Source organism: Dermacentor albipictus, chromosome 1 (genome assembly GCF_038994185.2).
Source record: "Dermacentor albipictus isolate Rhodes 1998 colony chromosome 1, USDA_Dalb.pri_finalv2, whole genome shotgun sequence".
NCBI classification, from domain to species: domain Eukaryota; kingdom Metazoa; phylum Arthropoda; class Arachnida; order Ixodida; family Ixodidae; genus Dermacentor; species Dermacentor albipictus.
Window position 1 is genome coordinate 173,652,001 of NC_091821.1, and position 23,944 is coordinate 173,675,944.

Sequence of the window (23,944 nt, forward strand, 5' to 3'; positions counted from 1 at the left end):
GCAAAACTTGGGAGTGCGTTCAAAAATTAACGCCTAGCGGAGGAAAAAGCAAACTGCTTAGAAAACAAGAATATAGTTCTCCTTCATGTTCTATGGCATGGAAGGTCTCGAAAGCAGCATTTCAAACCATCATTAGCGGGCTAACGATGCCCAATGGGGGCAGTACAGGATGAGTTAATGTGCAATCATGTGATTGGCGTGATCCCATGATATTGGCATGTAGGCTTGACAGCTGTGGGTCAGCCAAGCTGCCGACCAAAAAATGCACACGCATCTACAATGCGCTGTTTCAAGTTACTCTTTCTCAGTATTTAGTATTTAGGTCGTGGGTGGCACCATCAATTTTGGTGCCATTGAATTTTTGTGCCGTAGTGCAAGACTGTCAATTTTTCGATAATGATGGACAAGACATTTATTGACTCATGAGCCACTTAAGGCTTTTAAAGTACAACAGCTCGCAGCTGCTGGGGGAATGACTTGGTGCATTCTCTACAACAGTAACTACGAGTTCCATTGTGAACTGCTAACATACAAATTAGTACGGCCTACAAGTGAAGAAAAAGTGCTCATGCATCTCGCGTGTCTGTTCATGTGAACTCGGATGGGCAAGTGGGGTGTGGCTGGTGCTGTTGGCACTGGCTCCGACTGGTGGTGGCAGGGAAGGCATCAAATAGTGATGGCAGTGGAGACAGGGGTGATAACATGTACAATAGGTCAGGATTGCCTAATCATTGTCCCAGATGCTCGTACACGCTTGGGCCTTGCATTTTGCAATTGAATAGCCACCCTCGATTTCCACTCATAGCTCCTGGTAGCCCCAGAATGCCAGGAATGCAGGCAGCCTTGGACCATGCTCCTATTCAGTGGTGCCTGGATGGTTGCTTTGTTCGCTCGCTCCATAGCATTGGGGTCGCTAGGGATATCGGCTGCATCTAGTCTCGTTGGCTCATGGCCACTGCCGCCCGTTGTATCGTTGTCCATCCCATCATCGCACCTTTTGGGTATGCACTTCTCGCACGTCTAATTGCAGCACACCACACCACATCTTGCAAGCGCCACTGGTCCATGTCCCATGAGCATGTGGCCCACCCGTGTCGCCATACTTCATTGTAGCTTTCATCTTTTTCGTTCACTCGTCACAGTGGCCTTTGCCTTGTCTCTGTTTAGTGTATGCATATCTGTGCTCTGCAACAATCTCAAAATGTCAAGTTTTGTTTTTTGAGTTTGATAAGTAACCTGTTCTTCTGTTGATGCTTTTACCTGACCAATAGGTGCTCCATCGAACTTGCACGCTCATCATATTTGCATGCCACTGTAGTCTATCACATGCTTTATCTATCTCGTTTTATTTCCTTCTTTATAGACACAACCTCCAGATGACCCTTTGTGTGAATTTGCCAAAGGCTTTGAGGACTACCTGCAAACACCACTTCAAGTGAGCTATTTCTTTCCTTTTGCAGTAGTATTGGCATCAGAAAGCAAAACTTTTGTCTTGTGCTAGAATGAGTATAGACTGGAACGCTTGCTAGTGGGAATGTTGATACTGGTATCGAGGTTAGCTTAAGAGATTGGGGGCTGTAATGGTGATATTGCGACATGTGCTGCTGCAGGTCATGTTCTAAAATGTGTACTTTGCCTGGTTCAGACAGGTTCAACATGGTTTTGGGGGCTTTCCCCCTCTTATCCCCAATACTCTCAATTCTTGAAATCTAGATAATAGGAACCCAGGCAATGTGATGCTGAGGCTATAAGCATGTGTGTTGGCTTTTGCTTAAAGGTGGTGGAAGAGTGGGGTGTCCTTTGAAGCAATACACAAATTTTCTTTTGTCATCGTAGAAAATTATCCCATCTAAGATTGCTCAATGCCATGTATCCCACTCACTATACGGCCAACTGCCCTTGGTGCGGTGGCATACCCACCCTAATACGGGTGACCTGGGAGTGCACTAAGCACCCTCATAGGCCATATAGCAATGACACAATGGAGTAGTGGGAGGCACAGCTCGCCTGTTCCGACTTGGCAGGACAAAAGTCCTTAATTAGCCAGGTCAGGCAAGTAGCAGAGGCCAGTGGGGCCCTGGACAGGGGAGCTCCTCCTTAAAATTACTTCCTGTCAAATAAAGTTCACACACACACACACACACACACACACACACACACACACTTTGATTTTCCTATATGGACTTGACTTGTTTCATTTGCAAAGCATGGAACAAGATGGTCTGTACTCTTGTTGGTGCTTGACAGACACATTTGCTTCTGCATAAGCGGGAATGCCTTGTAAAAATGTAACCCTTACTGTGATAACTTACTTGAGTAAGCGTGTTGCATTCAGGAAATTGCTGTCAGTAATTATTTAGAATGTTCATCTTAAAATGTTATGTGCTGGGATATTGCCACATTGTGTTCAAATGAAGTATGCTGTGGTTTACTGCTAAAATTATAGCTTGCACCAATGTTTACATGGTCTTGCTTGATTTTTAATTCCAGCCCCTCATGGATAACCTGGAGTCTGTGACATACGAAATTTTCGAAAAAGACCCAGTGAAATACACAGAGTATCAGAGGGTGAGAACATGCTTACTATGTGTATTTGAAAGCATTCTATGCACCCTGAATTTGTTTGTTTAGCCTTTTCAGGCCCGAATTACGAGTGCATGGCTGGAAAGAATTTATTCTAGTATGAAGTCATTCTCGGTCAAATACATAGATGAAAAATACAAACAGACACTGCACAGCTTTATGGGTGTAATTTTATTGTATAGTTCCAATCAAAATCACTGGGACTTCGTGGTATCCGAATGGCTGTTAAAAGACGGTCATTCCTTGAAACACTGTTGTACCTGGGATGTGCATTAGCAGTCATATTACTGTTGACTCCCTGAACTGAACCTTCTTTTTCGTCATTATGTTGGCAACAGTACTAAAAGGTGCCTGTTTGTTCCAATACAATTTGCAAGGCTGAGCTCTCACAACACCAGAGAAATCTTCGATTCTTAAAAATTGCTCTTTTTTTTTCTTTTTATTGCAGTTGTCTTCACAAAATTGTTAGTTATCTTCGTTGGGTATCTACACAGAGCTGAGCATAGGTTTGTCTTGAAGCAACTTTATAAAACATAGCTTTTTATCAAAACACCTTAGAAAACTTCTGTGACGCTAGAACTTTATATTGCTGTCGACTGGGATTTTGTAGGAAAATCAGATAACGGCACCTTCATCAGCACAACTTCAACAAGACACCTCTACCTCCTGCTTCTTTTTCTTTCTCTATCTTTCTTTTTTTTTTTCACACACTTGTGCTGTGGAACTGTTTCTAATTCCGTTGGTGATTTTGTTAGAGCTGCTACGTTGCTGTTATAGCTACGACAGGATGAAAAAGAGACGAGAACCGAAAATTATGTTGAGCGTTTATTTTTTGGAACCTTTTGCAATCTTGTTCGTGCATATGGTCTGTGCCATCGCACTTCTTTCTCTCCATTTCTGCCCCCACCTAGTGACACCACTACACTGTCATTACCTTCCATTTTATTTTCGTCATCAGCCATCTAGAGTAAAAAAAAATAACTTCCTATTTAGGTGTGATAAATAACATTCCCCCTTATTGCTGTAATTGATCTAATTTTCTGGTGTTCACGTCACCTGGCAATAAAGTCAAAGCTGTCAGTTATTGCATCATTCAAAAAAAGAACGCTGTTACTGACCATTACTAACTCAAAGGTGCAAATCATTCTCTAGGAAAGAGAGCACAATGCACAAGAATAAAGAAATGCATCTGCCGAAAGTGAAAGCTTAGGGTCACACATTTCATACATGCCCAGCAGAAACTATGCAACAGGTCCCAATAATTCCAGTTGGGATTGTGTAAACTTCGAACATTTTTACAAGAAAAAAAACAAGTGTTTCCTCATAACATACTTCTTCATTTGGGGCTCATTAAATATAAGTATCAGCAAAAGAAAAAATTTTAATACAGTGTTTTCTTATCTCAAATTTGTAAAGAGCATGAGTTTGTGTGTGCCTATAAACCCATGAAAGTAATGTTTTTGTAGCATTACATGTATGTCTGCTCTTGACTGATGCCCACAGAGGTGTCAGCATATAAAAATAAATGCCTAATCTTTTTCATTAAAGCAGTCTTGTGTTCGAAAGTTTAAGTGGTGCATTTTTGCAGGCAACTAAGTCGTTCTTCCATTTGCGATTTCAAATGGAATGACGGCTTGAAGTGGTTAATTCTTTAATTACTTTTATTTTAATTAATAATTACTTTTCTATTTAAGTTTTTATGTAACGTACAAAAGAGCTCACATTGGATGAACATTAAACCACGAATCCATGTGCAGTAAAATGTCAGTGTACAAAACTAGCCATAGAGGTGCTTTTCTTTCCCCCTTTTGGGATATATGGTTGGTTTTGGTACTGCAACTGGAAAGTTTGTGAAGGCCAGATGCAAGGTGCAAGGTGTGGATATTCATGGTGCACCAAGCCTCCAACATAAAAAAATATGACCAACTTGGTCTTTGTTTTTGATGGTTGTTTCACTTCTTTAGAGGGAGGTGAACCGCAACCATTCGGCACTGTCACTTTGTTTGAGTGCCGTACTGGTAGTATATATCAGAGACAGCTAACTGATATGACCTGGTAGTTCTGTGCCAGTTATTGTGTTTGCATTTGTACAAATTAATGCAGCTGACTTGAATTTTCTTGCAGGCTATGTACCTTGCTCTCATGGACAAAGGTGCTGAAGTTGGCAAAGACACAGAAATGTGAGTGTCTTTGATTATCACTAACTCTGCTGTGCTTGTTGGTAACTTAGGAATCGCAATTTTACTTCTCATATCTGCATTCGCGTTAATGAATTACGACTACTTAAGCACCCATGTTATATTGGCTGGTAACATCAGACGGTAACAGTAATATTAGACGGTAACAGCATAGAATTATAAGACGTATAGAAATTCTTTGCAGCACTATTTGTAATAAATTATAATGTATTTGGCACTATTTGGCATTCTGTACTGTGCTTGCTGTCCCCCCCCCTCCCCCCCTTTTTTTCTTTTTTTTTTCCATGTTTTTCTACTTAATAGGACTCCACAGTACCTTACTGTAGCAAGTAGGCTTTCAATTTTCCACAATTTGCAATGACACCACATCTTTGTGACATTGATTTCAGGAATACATTTATTATAACATTGTCTGTGGCTTCCATTTTTCTTGCTTTTTGCATTACTGATCATTTGTGCTGGGGAAATGAAAGCAAGATGCACTATATACAGCTGTGGTTAGAAAAATTAATATCTTCATTTACAAATAGACTGTAGTGCTTCTTCCGAGAAGAAGTTTGTCAAAAATAATTTTTTGTTACTTTCTGGGACATTCTGTGCTTTCCATTTTGTTGAATCCGTGAATGATACTCAGGGACCAGATTGCTTGGTATAGCTGAGCTCATTAGTTCTTCGAGCCCCATGTTGCATGTCAATTTTCCACGTGGCAGCTTGTGTGTTCACCATGTAAGAGGATATGGTGTAAAAATCTACAAAAGCAGTGTGCCTTCAATCATGTATATGGATTACTATATAGGGTAATCAATGGCGTTTTAAAAGCCCAATATGAGGACTGCTTCTGTGGGTCGTTGTAGTGCAGGTAGACCTCAACGTATGAACTTGAGTGCAGCGAAATGCTTCATGTAATGAATAGTTGAACTTTTCGTAACTTATGTTCATACAAAGCCATTTATTTTTATCCACGCTGTAACAAAGTGTGTTCACCCATGATTTTGATTGTTGTTAGTACTAGGTGAAGTCCTTTGACATTGTGTTGCATGTAAGGTGCCGCAGTGTAAAAGCTGCTGGGATTTTCACATAAAATGTGAACAAAACGCCTTCGTTGATAGTACCAGAGTCCCTCCATTTTTTTTCTGGTCACGAAACTGCCACCTCAGTTTCATATAGAGCCAGCGCCCGCCGCTAGAGGTGCAAGCGTGCATGAGAGGGCATGCGAACGCCGCTACCGCTGTGGTTGTTGTGTGGGGCAGCCTCGGTATTCTAGCTTTCTTAACTTCTTCAACCGTCGCTTTAGTTTCACGCAACTATTTTTAACATTGAATATGCTTAAATTACTGCCTGAGCGCGTCTTCTGCCATGACATGAGCGCTCGGGAAGAAAAAGAAGCCGCTCATAACATGGAACTTGCGGCGGTCTCAGACCAAAAAAAAAAAAGAAAGAAATCTGGCATTTTAAGAGCCAAAACCACTACACGATTAGGAGGCACGCCATAGTGGGGGACTCAGCATTAATTCTGACCTCCTGGGATCCTTTAAAATGCACCTAAATTTAAATAAACGGGTGTTTTGCATTTCGCCCCCGTCGAAATGCGTCCGCTGTACACGGCCGGGCGGTCTCGGTCCAGATTTCTTCATCATCGCCGTTCGCCTCAACACTTCGGTGGGCTCCGCTTTTTAATATTTGCCTGAAATGAAACACCGCGCATTGGCAACAAAGCGCCAGTGGTCCCACTTATCACCAGATGCAGACATATGGGCTGTTGCACCCCCGCTTACCCGTAAGTAAGCGCCAACTCTCCGCTGCGCATAGCGCCAGATTGTTCGCCGAGCACAGCTGTTCACTTTCTGTTAAACTGTGGCAGAGAAGGACTCTGACTGTGGGCAGTATCTTATAAGGAGATCCAAAGAATGAAATTGTTATTGCAAAGGACTGCTACTGTAGAATACTTAATGACAAAGAAAAAGAAATTGAGCTGCTCCGTGCGCTTAAGATTTCTCTGCAAAGTGATGCCATTTCTGTATGAGATTTAGGTAGGATTAATGCAAGACAAACTTCGCTACTAAATGTCTTCGGTGCGGCTTTTACCAACGGATTAAGGCGAATGTGAAGTGTTAGGACCTGCACAGTTGAAACTAGCTGTATTGTAATTAGGCAATTGCCTTAGCAAGCAGTCGTTTAGAAGCGTCAGTAAGCCTAGCACTTATTCACGCTGCTCGTGGTTTCGACGCACAAACGACGAGACTAGGATACTTTGATTCCTAATGCGCAACTATTTACAATATGTTAAAATGCTGCAATCACCGGTCCTGATATTCTTACCATGGTCGAAAAATGAAAAGAAAACTTTATAATTCAATTAAGAAAAGAAATAAAATGTGTTGGTGCAAAAGCAACATACAAGCACGATCATTTATTCATCATGTAAAATAAGCGGAGCGAAATACAGACAGCACATAGGCGTCCGGTCACGAATGGTCCACCATTCACAATGCAAGTAGTTTGTTAAAAGCGTGACACTGATACATTAAGCATAAAGAAATAACATCAAACATGATAGATATGCATTGGGGGGGCAGGAAACAAACTAGCAAACGAATGGCAATAAATACAGAATGCATCATCGATTGTTTCTATAAACAAGAAAGTGTAAAGCATAAGCATTTCATAACACATGGCTAAACAACTCTCGAACGAACACAAGTAGCCACATCACAAATACAGCAATTTTTTTAAATGGCTTGTTAGAGATACCACCATTCTACTTCTTCAGCTGTTACTTGCAACACGTGTTCGGCATCGTTGTCCCACCCCGCCACTTCAACGAAAGATCCCAGCACTCGAAAAATAGCGCAGCACATGCACAGAACGCACCCGTTCACTCAGCTCGCCTCGCGCTGCGCACGCATTTTGGTACGCTAACGATGCCCTCTGTGGCACAGTGGCGCCGCGTCGCGGCACGTTTGGGCAGCATATGAACCTCTCCCATAGCGTGACGGCGGAGTTTCGTGACCAGAAAACATGGAACGACTCTGATAGTACTCTCATTTGTTGGAGTTGCCGTAGGAGTGACGAAAGCTCAATGCCTACAGTACTGTGTACAGTACACACAAGGAGTGGACTCTATGTATGATGCACGCAATCAGGGCAGCATACAGCACCAGGTGCTGTGTACTGAAATCAACATGCACGTGTTATGTGAATGCATGTGCACAGTATAAGGCATGCCAGGACTCGCCATGGGGCTCCAGGAAACAAATTTTGTGACAGAGTCAAACCTTAATCAGTGAGCTTCTCTCTGACAAGCAACTGCACAAACAGTTAGCATGAAACTGATACACTTCTACACAATGTGCTGACGTTAGGCTGCATGTAAAGTTAGTGATCAAAAATATACTGAGGTTTTCCTGCGAAGTGTGAGTAGAATGTTGCAGTTGACAAACCCTTGCATTTTTCAAGCAGCACAGCGGTGACAAAAGCTTGTTGCACAAACGTATGCACGAAGTGTGGAAAGCCTTGGTGCGCACTAAAGTGTCTCAATGCGCATGCTCAGGGTGACGTGCAGCGGCAGCCACTGTACGAAAAGTAGTGCTGCTGGATAACATTACAGGACGACAAGCTGTGGGGTGCCGAGGAACGAATTTTGTGACGATGCCTGTGCTTAGGTTAGCAAGCTTCTTGGTAACAGATTATCAACTGTGTCACCGAAGAGGTGATCGGCATGCTTTTGTGCTTTGCGTCGATACCATGCAGACATAGCACAGTGCATGCTACACGGCTGCAGCTCTATGTGCTTGGGAAAGAAAGTTTGCGCAGATAATTTTTGTAAATTTGTTCCCAGGGTATTTAGGCTTAAATTTAGCAGTGCAACCATTACACAATATTATATAGGGTATTTTGATGTAACAGAGTAAAGTGATAATTTTGTTTTACTTTCTTATATCAAGATTTAATTCGTGCTGTGTGAAGAAAGTTTTTTTACATCTGGAATGCTGCCTACAGCATCCTCATGGTTCTCGGTGCTGGAAGAGGTCCTCTTGTGAGAGCAGCGCTGAATGCAGCTGAGTCGGCAAGCCAGAAAGTTCGTCTCTATGCAATTGAAAAGAACCCAAATGCAGTGATCACGTGAGTGTCACAAAATTTTTGTACTTTGTGCTTTGCACTTGTTATATAATGTAGTTTTCACCAGCATGTGTAGCCAGTATGTATGTGATGTAGTAGCAGAATTCAAGGACGAGGACACAGGCAGCATTGCTAGTGGTTACCTATGGTGTTGCTGTGTGTAAATCAAACTGGAATGTGCTGGAACATTAATTGTGGAACTTTTCTTGGCAGGGAAAAGTATAATATTATTGCACAGTTATATATGGACATTCCAGGCGAATTTTCACTGCAGTTGTCGTCGCCATCATGTTCTGTATAAAGTCCTAGTGCGATAAGTTTCCGTCCTGTGTGCCATATGCTGTGGGTGCTGTGGGTCCATGTCTTTTTAGTAGAATTATGCGAGTACTCGACTATGCGATTTCGAATCGAATAGTGAACGTTCGAATAATTTGACTTGAAAATTGAATATCTGCTGTTCTATTTCTTGAATATTCAATTTTTTTTTTTCCCCGAATAATTGGTACCTATGGTGAATGACCTGGCCATGGTTGGTGCCTTGACGTGCGCAGCATTTCTCGGCATGCGATATCTATCAATACAAAGTTTAGCCAGATCAACCGGACTGATCGAAACTGTTAGAGGTATGTGAACAGAGGGAACAGCAAAGCAGCGCATGTGGAAAGCAGGGAAGCATGTGTGAAGATCGAGCTCATTATCCACCGGAAGGCACGCTGATTGTATCGGATACGCAAGTTCAGTTTTCACACATGCAGATTCCTGTAGTTCACAGCTTTTACCTAGATGCGAGCACACAAACGAAGCTGGCATGTGTGCTCGGAGTAGTTGCCAGCTGGTCGACCATGCGTACATGTGATCTCACGACTCATCACTGATAACCATCCTTAGGAACATACTAGTATTTGCGACAAGCGTTTCGCAGTGGTTTGTGGCCCGTTACCACATTTGTTGGCGGCGAGATGCCGCCGACAGCCCAGAGCTGGTCTCCCAGCACCGAAATTGTGCTAGATGATTTTACTTGCAAATTGTGGTACCAATGAAAGCACTGTAATTTAGTTGTAGGACATTTGAAAAAAAAAGAAATTTTGCACTTTCTGTTGATATTATGCAACTACCAATAGTCACCTATATTTAAGGGCAAGTCATCTTAATATTGTAATATACAGTTAAACCTCAATATAATAAACTTCCGTTTAATAAAATTCTCAACATAAAAAAGTATTTAACTGTTTATAACTTGTCCATAGAACACTATGTAGTATTTTTGAACCTAAATATAACGAAGTGTGTTTATACACAATCTCAGTGTACTGAAATTTTACTGCCGCCATGAAGGTATACTCTGACAATAACTAAATTTCTGCATACCTAGATCGTCAAATGGTTAAATTGAGGGGTGTGCAAATATCAAAATTTTCGAATACGAATCGAATACAAATACTCGGCTTCGAATATTGAATAATTGCGCACATGCATTGTACATATTGCACATGCATTTATTAGCAAGTTGGGTTAATTTGTCATTTTGGAATGTTGCAGTTACATTGACAGTGGTAAAAAACTATGCCAGTAAGCCGTTATACTAAAACATTGTGTATTTGGCTTATGTTAATTTGAAAAATTTAGTAATTCCCACTAGCTGTCCTCGCCAGCCTGTGCCTTATTATACCGCACCTAATGCCCGTAACATCGGAGGCATTTGAACCTGCGTCAGTCGTCACTCATCGCACTTGCTGTCAAGCAATTAGCTCAGAATTGGGGGTGGCACTGCGGAAAACAGACAAAAAGAGAGAGAGAAAGCACACCCTCGTTCACAAACCCGTGCTCCTTGCTACTGAGAGGCTGGCTTTCCCTGAAGTGTAGATGTTTAGCGGCTAAGAGTCCTTTACAGGCACAATTTCGCTAACAGCACGAAATCATTGCAAAGTTCAACACAAAATTGCTCCAATATTCTTAGATTAGATAAGAAACGAATGCTAAGAACCGTGTTTGCTCCCGGACAGCCAGCACTGTATTCGATTTGATTCGTATGTTAGTTTACAACTGAATATTTTAACATTTTCAAATTTCTATTTTTCGAATTGAATATGAATAATAAATATATAATATTCGATAATATTCCAACCTTTAAAATAGTTGTACACCCTTAGTTAAATTGCAAGCGCCTGCTTGGGAATGCACCTCTCAAATTGCACACTGTGCGACCAAGTGGACGATTGCTGAAGTGGAGCAGCATCATGTTCCGTATAAAATCCTTTCATGTCCCATGCACTTTATGCTTTGGGTGTGAGTGAGAGAGTGCAAGGGTGAGCTGAGAAGGATGGTGGCTTAAAGAGTGCAGTCTTTCCTACAATCAAGGAGAAAGGTGTGGTGGGGAGCAAGCTTACAGTAATGCGATCAAGCGGGCGTGAAGGTAGGGGGGCGGAGGGGGAAGTGAAAGGCAGGTTGGCGCACATGTGTGTCTTCTTTTGTAGCACGGCTGTGGCTACACCACGGTGTAAGAATAAGTTAGGTGAGAGAGCAGCGCCGAGGCGATGCTTCGTGAGGAGAGACCAATTAAGTTCAGTTTGGAGACCCCTCAAGAGGTGGCGCACCAAACTAGGGCCCGCTCCATCTAAAGACCCTCCATCCACACTGGTCCTCCCCGCTGCACCTGCTGCTTTTGTGATCGCGCACATGTGTGTTCGCACTTTGATCTGTTTCATTGTTTAATGTACTGGTGTGCTGCGCGATGGGAAGGTGCTTTGTACTGTACTGCAACACGAGTTATAAGTCCTGTAAAGAGAAGTTATCGCTTCTTACGCTGCCGCACGACCAAGCCAGGCTTGACGCATGGAGACGGGCGATCCCTCACAAAGATTGGGTACTGCAATGCACAGACCATGTTTGTGAAAGCATTTCGCTCCTCACTTTATACTGAAAATGTGGTCCGCAGCTATTGATGGCCGTGTTTTGATGTCAGGCGACAGGAGAGTGGGACTTGTCAAGGTTGCTCTGCTAACTATTTTTGAAAGAGTGCCGAGTTACTTGTCAAAGAAAGCAGTCAAGCATTCACAAGCAGTCAAGACGGCAGGCTTGCCGTGCAGCTCCCTTCACATGTACACGCGGGACCAGCAGTGGAGGTACCGAACTTCAAATCCTGCCAGAAACAGCAACACCTCAAAGAAGCGATGTCTTCGGGGCAAGTGACCCCTGCACTTCACCATTCGAAGAAATGTTCTACACAGCAACAACTCTGTGCCTTCTGACACCATCCTGGGCAGTGCATCGCATCGATGCGGAACGGTTCCGTGACGTCGTGTTTCATGATGCCTCTCTGCTGCACACAAGTGATGGTGCATGTGTGCTTCTTAAACGAAAGTCTGTGCATGTGAAAAATGACATAGTTGTGCAGGTGTACATATTCGGCAAGCCGATTGAATGCAGTGCTTTAGGCATTAATAATTTTGCTTTGTCGACATCCCAAGTTGAGGATGTTGTAAAAACCGTTGACAAATTATACACTTCAGCGGGGGACCTAATACAAAGGACTTTCCTTCTGTGGCCCCTGAATGTGCTTTTGTTGACTGCCAGATTAAATGGAGGCATAAAAGATGGCCACTGCTGTTACCTGGGGGAGATATGTCGTACATGCAGTAGCCTATCTGATACTATCACAATTCATGCCGACCGGCAAGCTGCTTGAGCGAAACAGTGGCAACTGCACTGAGGTGCAGAAGGTTGACGCCTTGCATCGTGCAAGGGCTGCCTTGCAAAAGTCACGGGCACAGCTACTGAAGCACAACCGACTGATAACTAAACAACTTGAAGACAGCAAAGATGAAATAATAAAATTGCAAGAGGAGGATGTCAAAAAGAAACTGCAAGCACTTAACATTCCACCGATGCAGCTCCTTGTGCAGGAATGTATATCCATAGCTAAGTGCACAACAAAGGATAATAGGTGCTATACAGGTGACTGCCTACTCCCATGCCTCTTGCTGAACATCAAGAGCCCCACTACTTATGCATTCTTGCGAAGTAATAGCGTATTGTCCCTGCCATGCACAACCACCATAAGAAATTAGATAAACATGGTTGGGCTTAAGTGTGGTTTTGATGAGAATATTTTTAAAGCTCTCAGGATTAAACTAGCAAGGAAGACACACACCCTTTCAGTGCAGAGGGATTTTAGATGAGATACAGGTCAGGAAAGAGATAGCTGTAAACTCGAAGACCATGACATATGCTGGTCTTGTTGGCTATGGAGACCAAGGTGGGCAAAGTAATGAGCTGGCAAACCATGGTCTAGTGTTCACCTTTGTACCTTTTGCTGACAGTTATTTACAACCCGTAGCAGTGTTTGCTTCAAAAGGAGCAACAAAGGGGGCAGTCCTTGCATAGCTGTTGCTGCAGTGCATTGTGCACTTAGAGCAGGCAGGAATTTTTGTTGGTGGTGTAGTCTGTGGTGGTGCATCTACCAATAGCGCCATATGGAAGCAGCTCGGAGTAAGTGGCGCTCTAGGACATGTTGTTAATGGTTTTAAATATCCACTAGATGCCTCAAGAAAAGTGTATGTCGTGGCAGACACACCTAATTTATTCAAGTGCATTAGGAATCATCTCTATGAGAAGAGAGAGAGAGAAACCTTTATTGACAAACGATTTACGTGCAGTGGTCGGAGACCCTTTAGTCCAAGGCCCCGCTGGCCTCGGCCGCCAGCTTAACCTGTCTTATGAAGGACTGTTGTCCCGCCAGGTCTGAGCTGGTTAGCTGTGCCTCCCATTGCTCCATTGTGTGGTGTGTTTTATCAAACGGGTGTGATTTACAATCCCATGTAATGTGTTGTAGTGTTGGTATGCCTCCGCACCACGGGCAGTCGGGCCTGTAGCGAGTGGGGAACATGGCATTCTGTAATTTAAGGTGGGGGAATACCCCAGTCTGAATTTTGCGCCAGCTGGCGGCTTCCTCTCCACTGAGTTGTGGGTGAGGGGGAGGGTACTTTTTTTTGGTTGCACGCTGATGAGCGAGAATCTCCCGGGCATTCGTTGGATTGGGGTCATTACAGTGGCTACCTGGGACCGTCCCAGTTGAGTCGGCCCGGTTAATAATACCTCGGGCTAGCGAATCGGCCAGTTCGTTCCCCTCAAGGCCTGTATGGCCTGGACACCATAGGATCCGATGATGATGGGCGAATTTCGTCGGTATTATTGAGTGACATGTTTTGGTCACGTGGCCCTTGAGAAAAAGGCGACATGCTTCTTGTGAATCTGTTATTATGGTGACGCTCTTCTGCGTGCGTTCTGCGTGAGCGAGGGCCATTGCCACGACGAAAGTTTCGGCAGCCGCGGGAGTACCTGCCCTAACGAAAGCCGTAAATTGTTGCTTTGCTTTCGTGTCGACGATTGCCATTGCATACCTCCTGATGTTCATTTGGGCATCACTGGCGTTCGAGTGCACGTTCGAATACGCGGCTGCGTCTGTGTATATTGTGTTGTACGTGGGATTATTTTCATACATTGTCCTAATATGTTGTACACGTGCTTTTCGCCTTGCTTTATTGTATTCAGGGTGCATGTTTTTGGGTATGGGTGCCACTGTTATTCGAGCTCGTGTGGAGGTTGGTAGTGGTAATAACTGTTCGCTGATAAATTGTGGGTGTGGGGAAATGCGTACCCTTGTCAGTAGGGCCCGTCCTGCGTGAGAGTAGCTCAAGCGTTCCCTCTGGGAGATTAGTGTGGCTTGTTTTAGTTCTTCGAATGTGTTGTGTACTGCTAAGGCTAGTAGGCGATCTGTGGGCGCCCCCTTGGGTAGTCCGAGGGTCGCTTTATATGCTGATCTTATTATGATGTCGACCTGCCTTTCCTCCTCGCGACTAAGGAAGTGGTAGGGCAGGCCGTACATGACTCGGCTTATTACTAGTGCTTGGACGAGCCTCAGCGTGTCGTGTTCTTGCATGCCCACTTTCCTATAAGTTACACAACGGATCATTTGCGCAATGTTATTTGCGGTGGTTTTCAATGTTTTGATGGTGTGGGATGCGTTTCCGCTACTTTGGAGCCAGAAACCCATGATACACATCGCCTTAACTTCTTGGACCGTGTGTCCTTCCACAACGATGTTGACAGGTCCGTTGGATATGTAGCCCCTCGAGTGTACCCGAATGACTTGCGATTTTTCGGGGGCACATTTGAGGCCACTACTCCTCGAGAATTTGTCTACTTCCTCGGCTGCATGTTGTAGGTAGCACTTGTTCTTTTTGTCCCAGAGAGCCCCTTGCTGCCCATAGCGTTATGTCGTCTGCGTACAGTGTGTATCCCAAATCGGGGATTTGGTCCAGCTGTCGCGCCAGGCGACACATCGCTATATTGAACAGCAAAGGTGAGATTATTGCCCCTTGGGGTGTTCCTCTACTGGGCATATTGAACTTTTGGGAAGCGAGTTGACCGATTCCTATCGTGGCGGTGCGGTTGGCGAGAAAAGCCCGCACGTAGTTGTACGTTCGTTCTCCACATCCCGTCAATTCGAGTTCCTCCAATATTGTTTTGTGCGAAACGTTATCAAATGCTCCCTTGAGGTCTAGTGCGAGCACTAGTCTTTCCTCTCCGCGGGCGATGTTAGCTATAACTTCTCTGATCAGTAAGAATGCGTCTTGACAGGATAGCCCCGTACGGAACCCTATCATGGTGTTTGGAAACCATCTTATTTCTTCGAGGTACCGCTGCAGTCTTGTTTGTACTACTCGTTCGTACAGTTTACCCAGGCAGGACGTGAGAGAAATGGGTCTCAGAGCGCCTATTGAGGGGGTCTTTTTAGGTTTGGGGATCATGATAATTTTAGCGTGTTTCCATTCCGGGGGCAATTGGCCTTTGAGCCAGCTCTCGCCGTTGAACACTTCTGTGATTTTAGTCAGGACTCTAGCGTCCAGGTTCCGAAGCATCGCGTTTGTGATGGCATCAGGGCCAGGAGCCGAGTTTTTGGCGGCTGCTTGAGCTGCCTCAAAGACTTCTGCATATGTGAAAGGTTCATCTAATTTGGAATTCGCCTTTCCAAGGTATGGTCGCGTCTCGTTTGGGGCGTCTGTGTTTAGTGGTGGTCCGATGTATTGTTCTTTCAGTTTCTGTAATAGTTCCGCGTCTGTGCCTGGAAAACTGTCCGATATGATTTGGAGTCGTTTGTTGTTTTCCGTGCATGTGCTATCCGGGTCAAGCATTCCACGAACGATGCGTAGCCCACTCGTTTTTCGCTAATTCATCAGCGTGTCATTGCGCCTCCTCCGCCAGAAGTGTTATGTGGGCACGTAGCCATTTGTTAAGGCGTTGCTTTTTCCGTTTAACTAATCTGTGTCTTTCGTCCCACAAGTTTACTAGGTGGGAATCTACCACGGGGGCGTCCGACGTACGCTCTATGGTTTTGGTAGTGTCCTTGTGTGTTGACTGGATGAGTTTTGTCCATTCTTGTATGTTGTCGGGAGTCGTTGCTGTGTCCAGGTTCCGTTGGAGCTCCCTGTATTTTGACCAGTCGGTTAATTTCGTTATGAGAAGAAGATCTATGACAGGACGCTCTGAATCGTCGCTTTCCCGCAGAAGGCTTCACACTTGGATGTAAAGATTTCCATGTTCTCTAGTCTGCATCAAAGTGGCTAGATAGTTGGGAGCAGGAAGCAGGAAGCGACAGTCACAAAGATCTTTTTTTTTTTAACACAATCTACAGCTGAAGGCTTGCGTGTTACCCTTAAGTCTGTTCAGGAACTGTCAGCGTTCCTTCTGAAGGAGTGCAATTTCAAGCACGTGCTGTCAGCCAAAATGAATCAGGACTCCTTGGAGTGCTTTTTTGGTATTGCAAGACACGTAGGTGACCAAAATGAGCATCCCACATTTCTAACATTCCTGCCGCTTTACTGCATGCTTTCTCTTCATTCTTTATTGAGGCCACTATAGTTTGGCAACTGTGTCGCTTCTGAGAAAGAGCAATCTGCTTTTCTCACCCTCAGTGACTTTAGAGAGCTGTTTAAATCTGCATCTGTCCAGCACACCGATAAAATGCATGACCTCAAGCAGGAGCTGGATGGCTTCATCAGTGAGGAAACCTGGGAGTGCGATGACGTGTTTGAACATGATTATTCAAATGCCGCAGTTGTTGACTGCATTGTGTATTACATCACTGGATTTGTGTCATGAAAGTTTGGCACTCAAGCATCCTGTACAGTTTGTAAGGAGGCTCTGGTTGGACAGAAGGGTATTTCAAAGCTACCTGAAGCCGACTTCATAAACTGTAAAAGGAGAGGAAGGGTCACGCATCCGAATGTGCACCTGTTTCTTCTTTTTAAAAAGGCTAAAGAGCACTTTACAAAACATGCTTTCGAAAGGGATGTACATGATCACACGACTGATACTGTGCTAGAAAACTTCGTCACATTTCCATGTGCTGCTCATAAAGAAGAAATGCTTGCTAAGCTCTTACTCTAATATGTGTGCCTGCACATGCATGAGTAGTGCCAACAGGTAAAGAACAAGCATGTAAAAAAAAAAAACCAAGACTTGCATAAATTGTCAAAACTTGTATGGTTTCCTTTATCTGGGATGAGTGCAATGTGTAATATAGTGCTTATGTGTACTATATTTGACTAACCTTTCTTTTGTCTGTGTGGTGTGATGTACACTGTCACTCTTACCAAAGTAACTTTTTTGTTTTGCAAATAAATGCCATTTATGAGGTCAACGCCTGATTGTCATCCACACAAATGTATGCATTCTTCTCATAAACAAGACTATAAGTTGTATGCATCTTAGTTAGAATACAAAAATATACATGACAGAGAGCATCGAATTTGTAGTTGCCAAAGACACGCACGTTAGACACAGCAGAACAAGCTTGCTTATTAGCCATTAGCCATAACAGCTTATTAGCCATTTTCAGGGCAAAGATATTGCAAGTGTTTCCTGTGAATTCTCTTCATTTTCTTTCGCACTTTTCGCCAACGCACGACGTTACCGCCATGATGGGCTGCTCGTGAGTGGTGCAAAATTAACTCGCTGTTATAACAGTAGCTATGCTTGACTGCGTACAACGGGCCACCGGGGCAAGCCTTGCAGGGGCAAGCCTTGGCCTCGCAACAGCATCATTGCGAGGCCAAGCTGGCTTGTTTACTTGGCCCACACCATGACTGGGCCTTACCGGGCCTAAATTGGTAGCGCCATCTGTTGTGGCACTTGAGAAGCAGAGCTTTCCTGTGATGCGGAGAGCAGCAGCATCCTCTCACCTAAACTATTTTTACACCGTGGGCTGCACATAGCTAGTGCACGGCTGAGCATATATGCAACCTGCGCGCCCTGTTTTAGAGGTAATCTGCTGTATGTTCACAAAAAGTGGGCATGCCGAGTTGGCATCGCATCATGTGTACTATCTTCCGGTGCGTTTAGTACTGGAGGTTGCATAATCTCGGGGAAGCGAGATGCAGACAAAACATTCCCTCCCTGCTGCCGGCATTTTTCATGATAGGGTCATCCCACTGCGGGCAACACCCAGACTCGGTTACGGAATGGACACGAAAGCGTAGCTGGATTTGCTTCGTATCGTCAACGTGAAGATATTGTCAACGTAGCATGCGACCATATCTTTCGTCACTGACTCTCCAATTCAACAAAATGAATTTTTTCTCATTCAAAGTTGCTTTTTCCGATTGCCTGATAACTTGAAAAATTTTGTGGCCCCTTTCGTGCAAAAAAAAAAAAATTTCATCGACGATTGTGATACTTCCTAATGCGAAATTTTAGCGCAGCTTTATACGTGTTCTCATTTCGCGATATATTGAGACAAATAATTTGAGAGTGACATGTAGCAGAGTTGGCGATCATCGAAAATCTGATCTGCGGGTCAAGCGTAATGGCTTTTATACATGACTCTTCTAAGGTTCCACTGTAATCACTGGTGTTGCGTGGCTTCCAGAAACTACCACACAATTGCAAACCATGACAGTTGAAACAGGCGCGAGAGTTGACGTGAGCAGAGGATAGTACGAAAAAAGTGGACTGGCTGAGACCAGATATTAGTACGTATCAAGCGGTCGGGCAGGTCCACATGACACCAGTTTCCAGCACGCACGTCACTGAAGGGCCGCTCTTATTGGTCTCCGCCATTCGCGGCTCGCGTCTTTAATCTCGCGATCCGCATTCGCTCTTTCATGTTTCACTGTGCTCGTTCGCTCAGCTGCGCCGCCTATGCTGCCAACACTCGCCGCAGGAACAGGTGCCTAAGAGCTGTGTTCTAAAATTCATCGGGGACTGTATTTATTTGCGTAAAAGTTGAACGAAAATCTTACAGTAAGGTATCACTGCTTATTTCTGGCCATATTCCTAAAGCTGCAAAGAATGCAGGTGAGAGATGTACCATTGCTGCGGGAGTATGTTTGACATGTTTTGCCATTTGCACTACTTGTTTGGCACCACTGCTGTGCTCGAGTACTATCTTCTAGTAAACTGGCTTAGTGAACAAGTGCATGCAGTGTAAAAATTATCACGCACACAAAAAAAAATGCAAATTAGGCTTCCTTGAAAAATGACTGGTCACTTGATGCAGGTAGCTTTTCCTGTCAGCCATGTCCACCAGCATAAAAGTGTGCACTGAATGACTAAATTGGGGGGGGTTAATAGGCTATTCTGCTGTATGTGTGCTTTCTGAAACTCGTACAGTGAAGCATCAGTTATAAGCAGCTATAGCGCTAGCAAAGCGACTGCTAATGTTACACTTTAAAGAATTCAGTGGCAATTTAGCGGTAAATGTGAGAGAAATGCATAAAAATTGCATCGCACCTGTTTGAGGTCCCATATCCATGATTTAAATCGTATTCATCACTTTGCAAAGTGTTGTTAAGGAGCTCACTTGACGGGCGTCCTGTCTCTTCGAGGAGCGAAGTGCAGCTGATGGTGGTCTGCTACAGACCACCGTCAGTTGCAGTATATACAAGGTGTCCCAACTAACTTTAGCCAGAGTTTAAAAATATGTGAATGCCACGTGGCTGGACAGAACCAAGGTAATGCTGTTTGCCATCGCTTGGAGATACTCAGATTATTTTTTTCATTCTACCTGATTAGCCATAATTAATTAATCAACTTCTCATATATTTTAATTAGATGAATAGTGTCAATAAGAAAATAGTAGAGCAACATGAAAAACTCCTGATACAGCTTTCTGTTGCTCATTACATGCTACATAAAAGTGTTTTTCCGAGCATGAAAGAAGCCTGCGAATACACGCAGAATTGTTGCATGACTGGCCTCTCTAGGCACTTAACGTGTATTCACGGGCTTCATTAAAAACTCTTAAAACTTGGAATTATGTTTCAGCTGAAGTTTTCAACATAATTCAATTAGTCAAAAACTAACGAAGTGAAAAAGACTCCTGCTTTGTGTGCATGCAGGTTACTTACACAGAAGGCCGAGTTATGGAAGGACCTAGTGACTGTAGTGTCATGCGACATGCGTGATTTTGAGGCTCCTGAGAAAGCAGACATTCTTGTCTCTGAGCTGCTGGGTTCCTTTGGTGACAACGAGCTCTCTCCAGAGTGTTTGGATGGTGCGCAGCGTTTCTTGAAAGGTGATTTGTTTTTTCCTCTCTCTCTCTCTCTCTCTCCACTTCTGCAGTCTGCAGTGAAGTCCCGCCCACGCCCTCATAACCGCCAGCCACTGTTGCTTCACGAGGCTGCAAATAGTTCATACTTCAAACTTTCCCTGTTAGCTAAATAAGGCGGTAACCACAAAAATAAAATTATAAGTACGTAATGTTGTACATTTCACTCGTCTATTAAAGCCTAATTCTTTATTGAACTGAAACAAAATGCTTGCTTCGCTGCAACTATTTATTGCCAAGTTTCACTTCAGTTGGCACTGAAGTTTCATGAGTAAAACGGTGTCAGCAGCGAAATGAACTGTACCACAGACTTTTGAAGAGTGAAATGCTCAGACTCCATACACTTCGTCCATGTATGTCGCGCACCTCATCGCTTCCGCCAATAAAAAGACTCTTCAAGAACAGCAGGCGCTTCGGAGATATCAAGTATGACGCCGTGTTGAAATTGTCGCATGACAATGATTTTGTCTGCTTCTGTGATTGGCTGGTGGAGTAACAACCTCCGTGCGCCTTGGTTGCCAACTGCTGTTTTTTTTAAGCTGTATCCTACTATGGGTTCTGTACTATGTCATTCAGTATGAGCTGCGGCTGGAGCGATGCTCTCGAGAAAAAAAAATGGCAATGGTTTCACCATTCAGGCAATGTGCACACCCCCATGCTTTTCATTTTTTTTTTTTTCTCTGAGCGATAATACATTGGCTTGCCGAGCAGCTATGACTCCATCGGAGAGGAAAAAAGAGAAACGAAAATAACGAGAATACTTGCAAAGCTAGGGCAGCGGTGAGTCATGACGAAGCATGCTGCGCTAAGGGTTGAGGACGTCCAGACTGCTCGGCATGCCAGTTCATATCGTACAAATGCATTCAGTGACAAGATTTTTACTCTTAACACCAAGTCGTGCACTGTGAGATACCTTTTGGAAAATGATTAAAGTACAATGTGGTGAACATAGTGACACCAGAATTTTAAATATGGTAATTTTTCAGCCGTCTATGTAAGCAGCAAACTTGGCATCACAGTGCACCCTCTTCCAAAGCGCACATGGCACCGAGAGCGAGGGGGGGGGCTCATTCTACTCCAGCAGTGGCTGCATATGGTGCGTGTGCATGGGCCCTATACTGAAAGCGATCTGTGATGGGGACAGAGTCTAGGTGCAATGAGGGCTGATAGCTTCGTGTGTGCTATGTTCTCGCCGCTTAGTTCGCGTTGAAGCGAGAGGCAGCTCGAAGATCAATTCACTAGCCATTGCCGCCGTGCTTCTTCACTCCAGCATTTGTTTTCACAGCGAGTTTCTGTGGTTATCGAGTGAGATGCGTTCGTGTTTGCTTGTGGATGCATGACACCATGCTTGTTAATTTAGTTAGTAAGCGGATGTTTACAAAATATATATGGCCGATAAAACTATTATCCTTACTTCGTATAGCTGTCTATTAATTTTCTATTGCAATCGATGCTTTACCTTTTGGGCGAAACTGCGACTTTTTCAGTATGCAGTGTTGCATATGACTGAAACAATTTGCAAAGTGGTTATCGCAGTATAGTAATTTTAGCACATTCCGATTCATCTCCTACTTTCTGCAGTTATGAGCTAGCAATGGATCAAGACACGTACGTCTCGTAGAAACTGCTGGGAATAATTTTGTCGATTGCTTGAATCGATTTTTTCACTTCAGCTTTTTTGTTTCTTTATCAGATGATGGCATCAGCATTCCTTGCCAGTACTCCTCATACCTGTCACCACTACAGTCTTACAAGCTCTACACAGAAGTGGCAGCACTAAGGGAGAAGGACAAGCATCCTCTGGTGAACAAAACCACGTCTTATGACTCCTGTTGTTTAACTCTTTGAGTGCTGAGTTTTTTTTTGGAGGTGACACACACCTCAGTGTTAGGTTTTTGTCACGAATATTATAAAACGAACATGACGGTTTATTTGCGGTTATTCAGAAGGGGGAAAAAAATGATGCGGGTAGTGGCAAATGTACTCTTAAAATAGTCCTCACATTCCTATCTTCGTTTTCTATCTCCTACTTAGTTTCGTCCTGATGCGCACGCTTCTGCAATAGCACCGCAGTGTCTGGGTGAAAAGAAAAGAAATCTTCTATAAACACACGACAGATTGCAGAAACATGGAAAAGTGGTGACTTTGCGCTACGGCACAAATATTTTGAGAATTGCCACGGTAGTGGTCAACAAAGTCCAGGATCCACCCTTCCACCTGCAGATGCGCACTCTGTGCAATGCAACCATGTGCACGAAGGGGTGCGTTCTGCAGTGTACTGAAAACCCAAAACCCAGATTAGGCAAATCCAGAGAGATAAGAAAATATGCTTCTAGAATTATAAAACAGATAGTGGAACTACCTTGGAGTTGGTCAACTATGTGTTAAGCGCACATTTGACTGGAAAGAGTGTAGAATGTATTGGTATGTCAGTGGAGCTGAAAGTGTTAAGGAGCCTTGAACTCTTTTTAGTGTACAAGTGTAGTACTAAGATGAACTTTTTGCATGCATCGGTATTTCATGGTATTGATTTCCTTTTGGGGTGCTAATTTGTACCTGCATGGTAGACTTGTGGTTTCCTTTGAGGAGTTGCAGAACTTTATTAAAGAAATGCTGCTTTCTTTTCAATGGATTTTATTTACAGACTCCCTACGAAGTGCCTTATGTGGTGCGTCTGCATAATGTTACTGAGCTTTCGGAACATCAACACTTGTTTACTTTTGTCCATCCAAACAAAGGTTTGTGTTCACACTTTTTTTTTGGGTGGAATTGTGTGCAACCTGCTTTCAATACTGATACACTGCAGTACTTGTATATGTGCTTTTCTTTTTATTTCTAAATAATTTCATGACACTTGGGCTGTTAATGTTTCGATGTGGTTGGTGATACAGTGCCTAGTGTTTGAAGTCTTCTGAAGTGAATTGAACAGACGAAATCACTGTGTCGTGCTAAGCCAAATTAACATTAATTTGTGCAATGAAAAGTGGTTATGAGATTTTTTTTGCAGGAATATACCGTATTTACTCAAAAATGAATTGAACATGAATATAGATTGACCTCTCTAAATTGAGTTCACTGAGAAATAAAAGATAATGACTTGAAAATAGGTCAACCTGTATTTATTTAGAAAAAAAAAAACTTCAAACATAATGCACCTTTATTTGTCGTAAGCTCTAGTCAAATCCCACAAGCTGCATCCTCAACGGAACTGCTAGAGAGATTGTCCTCGTCCAATGCTTTGCAGGCAACCAACCAGTTTTTGGTGTGTCTATTCACCACAAATATGCACACCCAATGTACACCAGTGCAGCTGGTGCCAGCACTGCCTGAAAAAGGGCGGGGACAATGGTGGAACTCCGTTAGCTTGGTACTTTGGCTAGTTTTGCTCACGAATATAGGTTGAGATTCTTATCATGAATATAGTATGTTTATTACA

The 23,944-nt window shown here is 43.6% G+C and overlaps 1 protein-coding gene across 2 annotated transcripts in view; it reads left to right on the plus strand.

Moving 5' to 3' along the window:
- Window positions 1-23,944, plus strand: part of csul (protein arginine N-methyltransferase 5) — a 116,507-nt gene that overhangs the window by 82,036 nt on the left and 10,527 nt on the right. For both annotated transcript variants that reach the window (XM_070529551.1, XM_070529554.1), the window contains exons 8-14: window positions 1,364-1,435; window positions 2,491-2,568; window positions 4,708-4,763; window positions 8,781-8,903; window positions 20,300-20,475; window positions 22,202-22,311; window positions 23,153-23,246. In XM_070529551.1, the coding sequence (XP_070385652.1) occupies window positions 1,364-1,435; window positions 2,491-2,568; window positions 4,708-4,763; window positions 8,781-8,903; window positions 20,300-20,475; window positions 22,202-22,311; window positions 23,153-23,246 (709 nt within the window). The remainder of the gene's footprint in view (window positions 1-1,363; window positions 1,436-2,490; window positions 2,569-4,707; window positions 4,764-8,780; window positions 8,904-20,299; window positions 20,476-22,201; window positions 22,312-23,152; window positions 23,247-23,944) is intronic.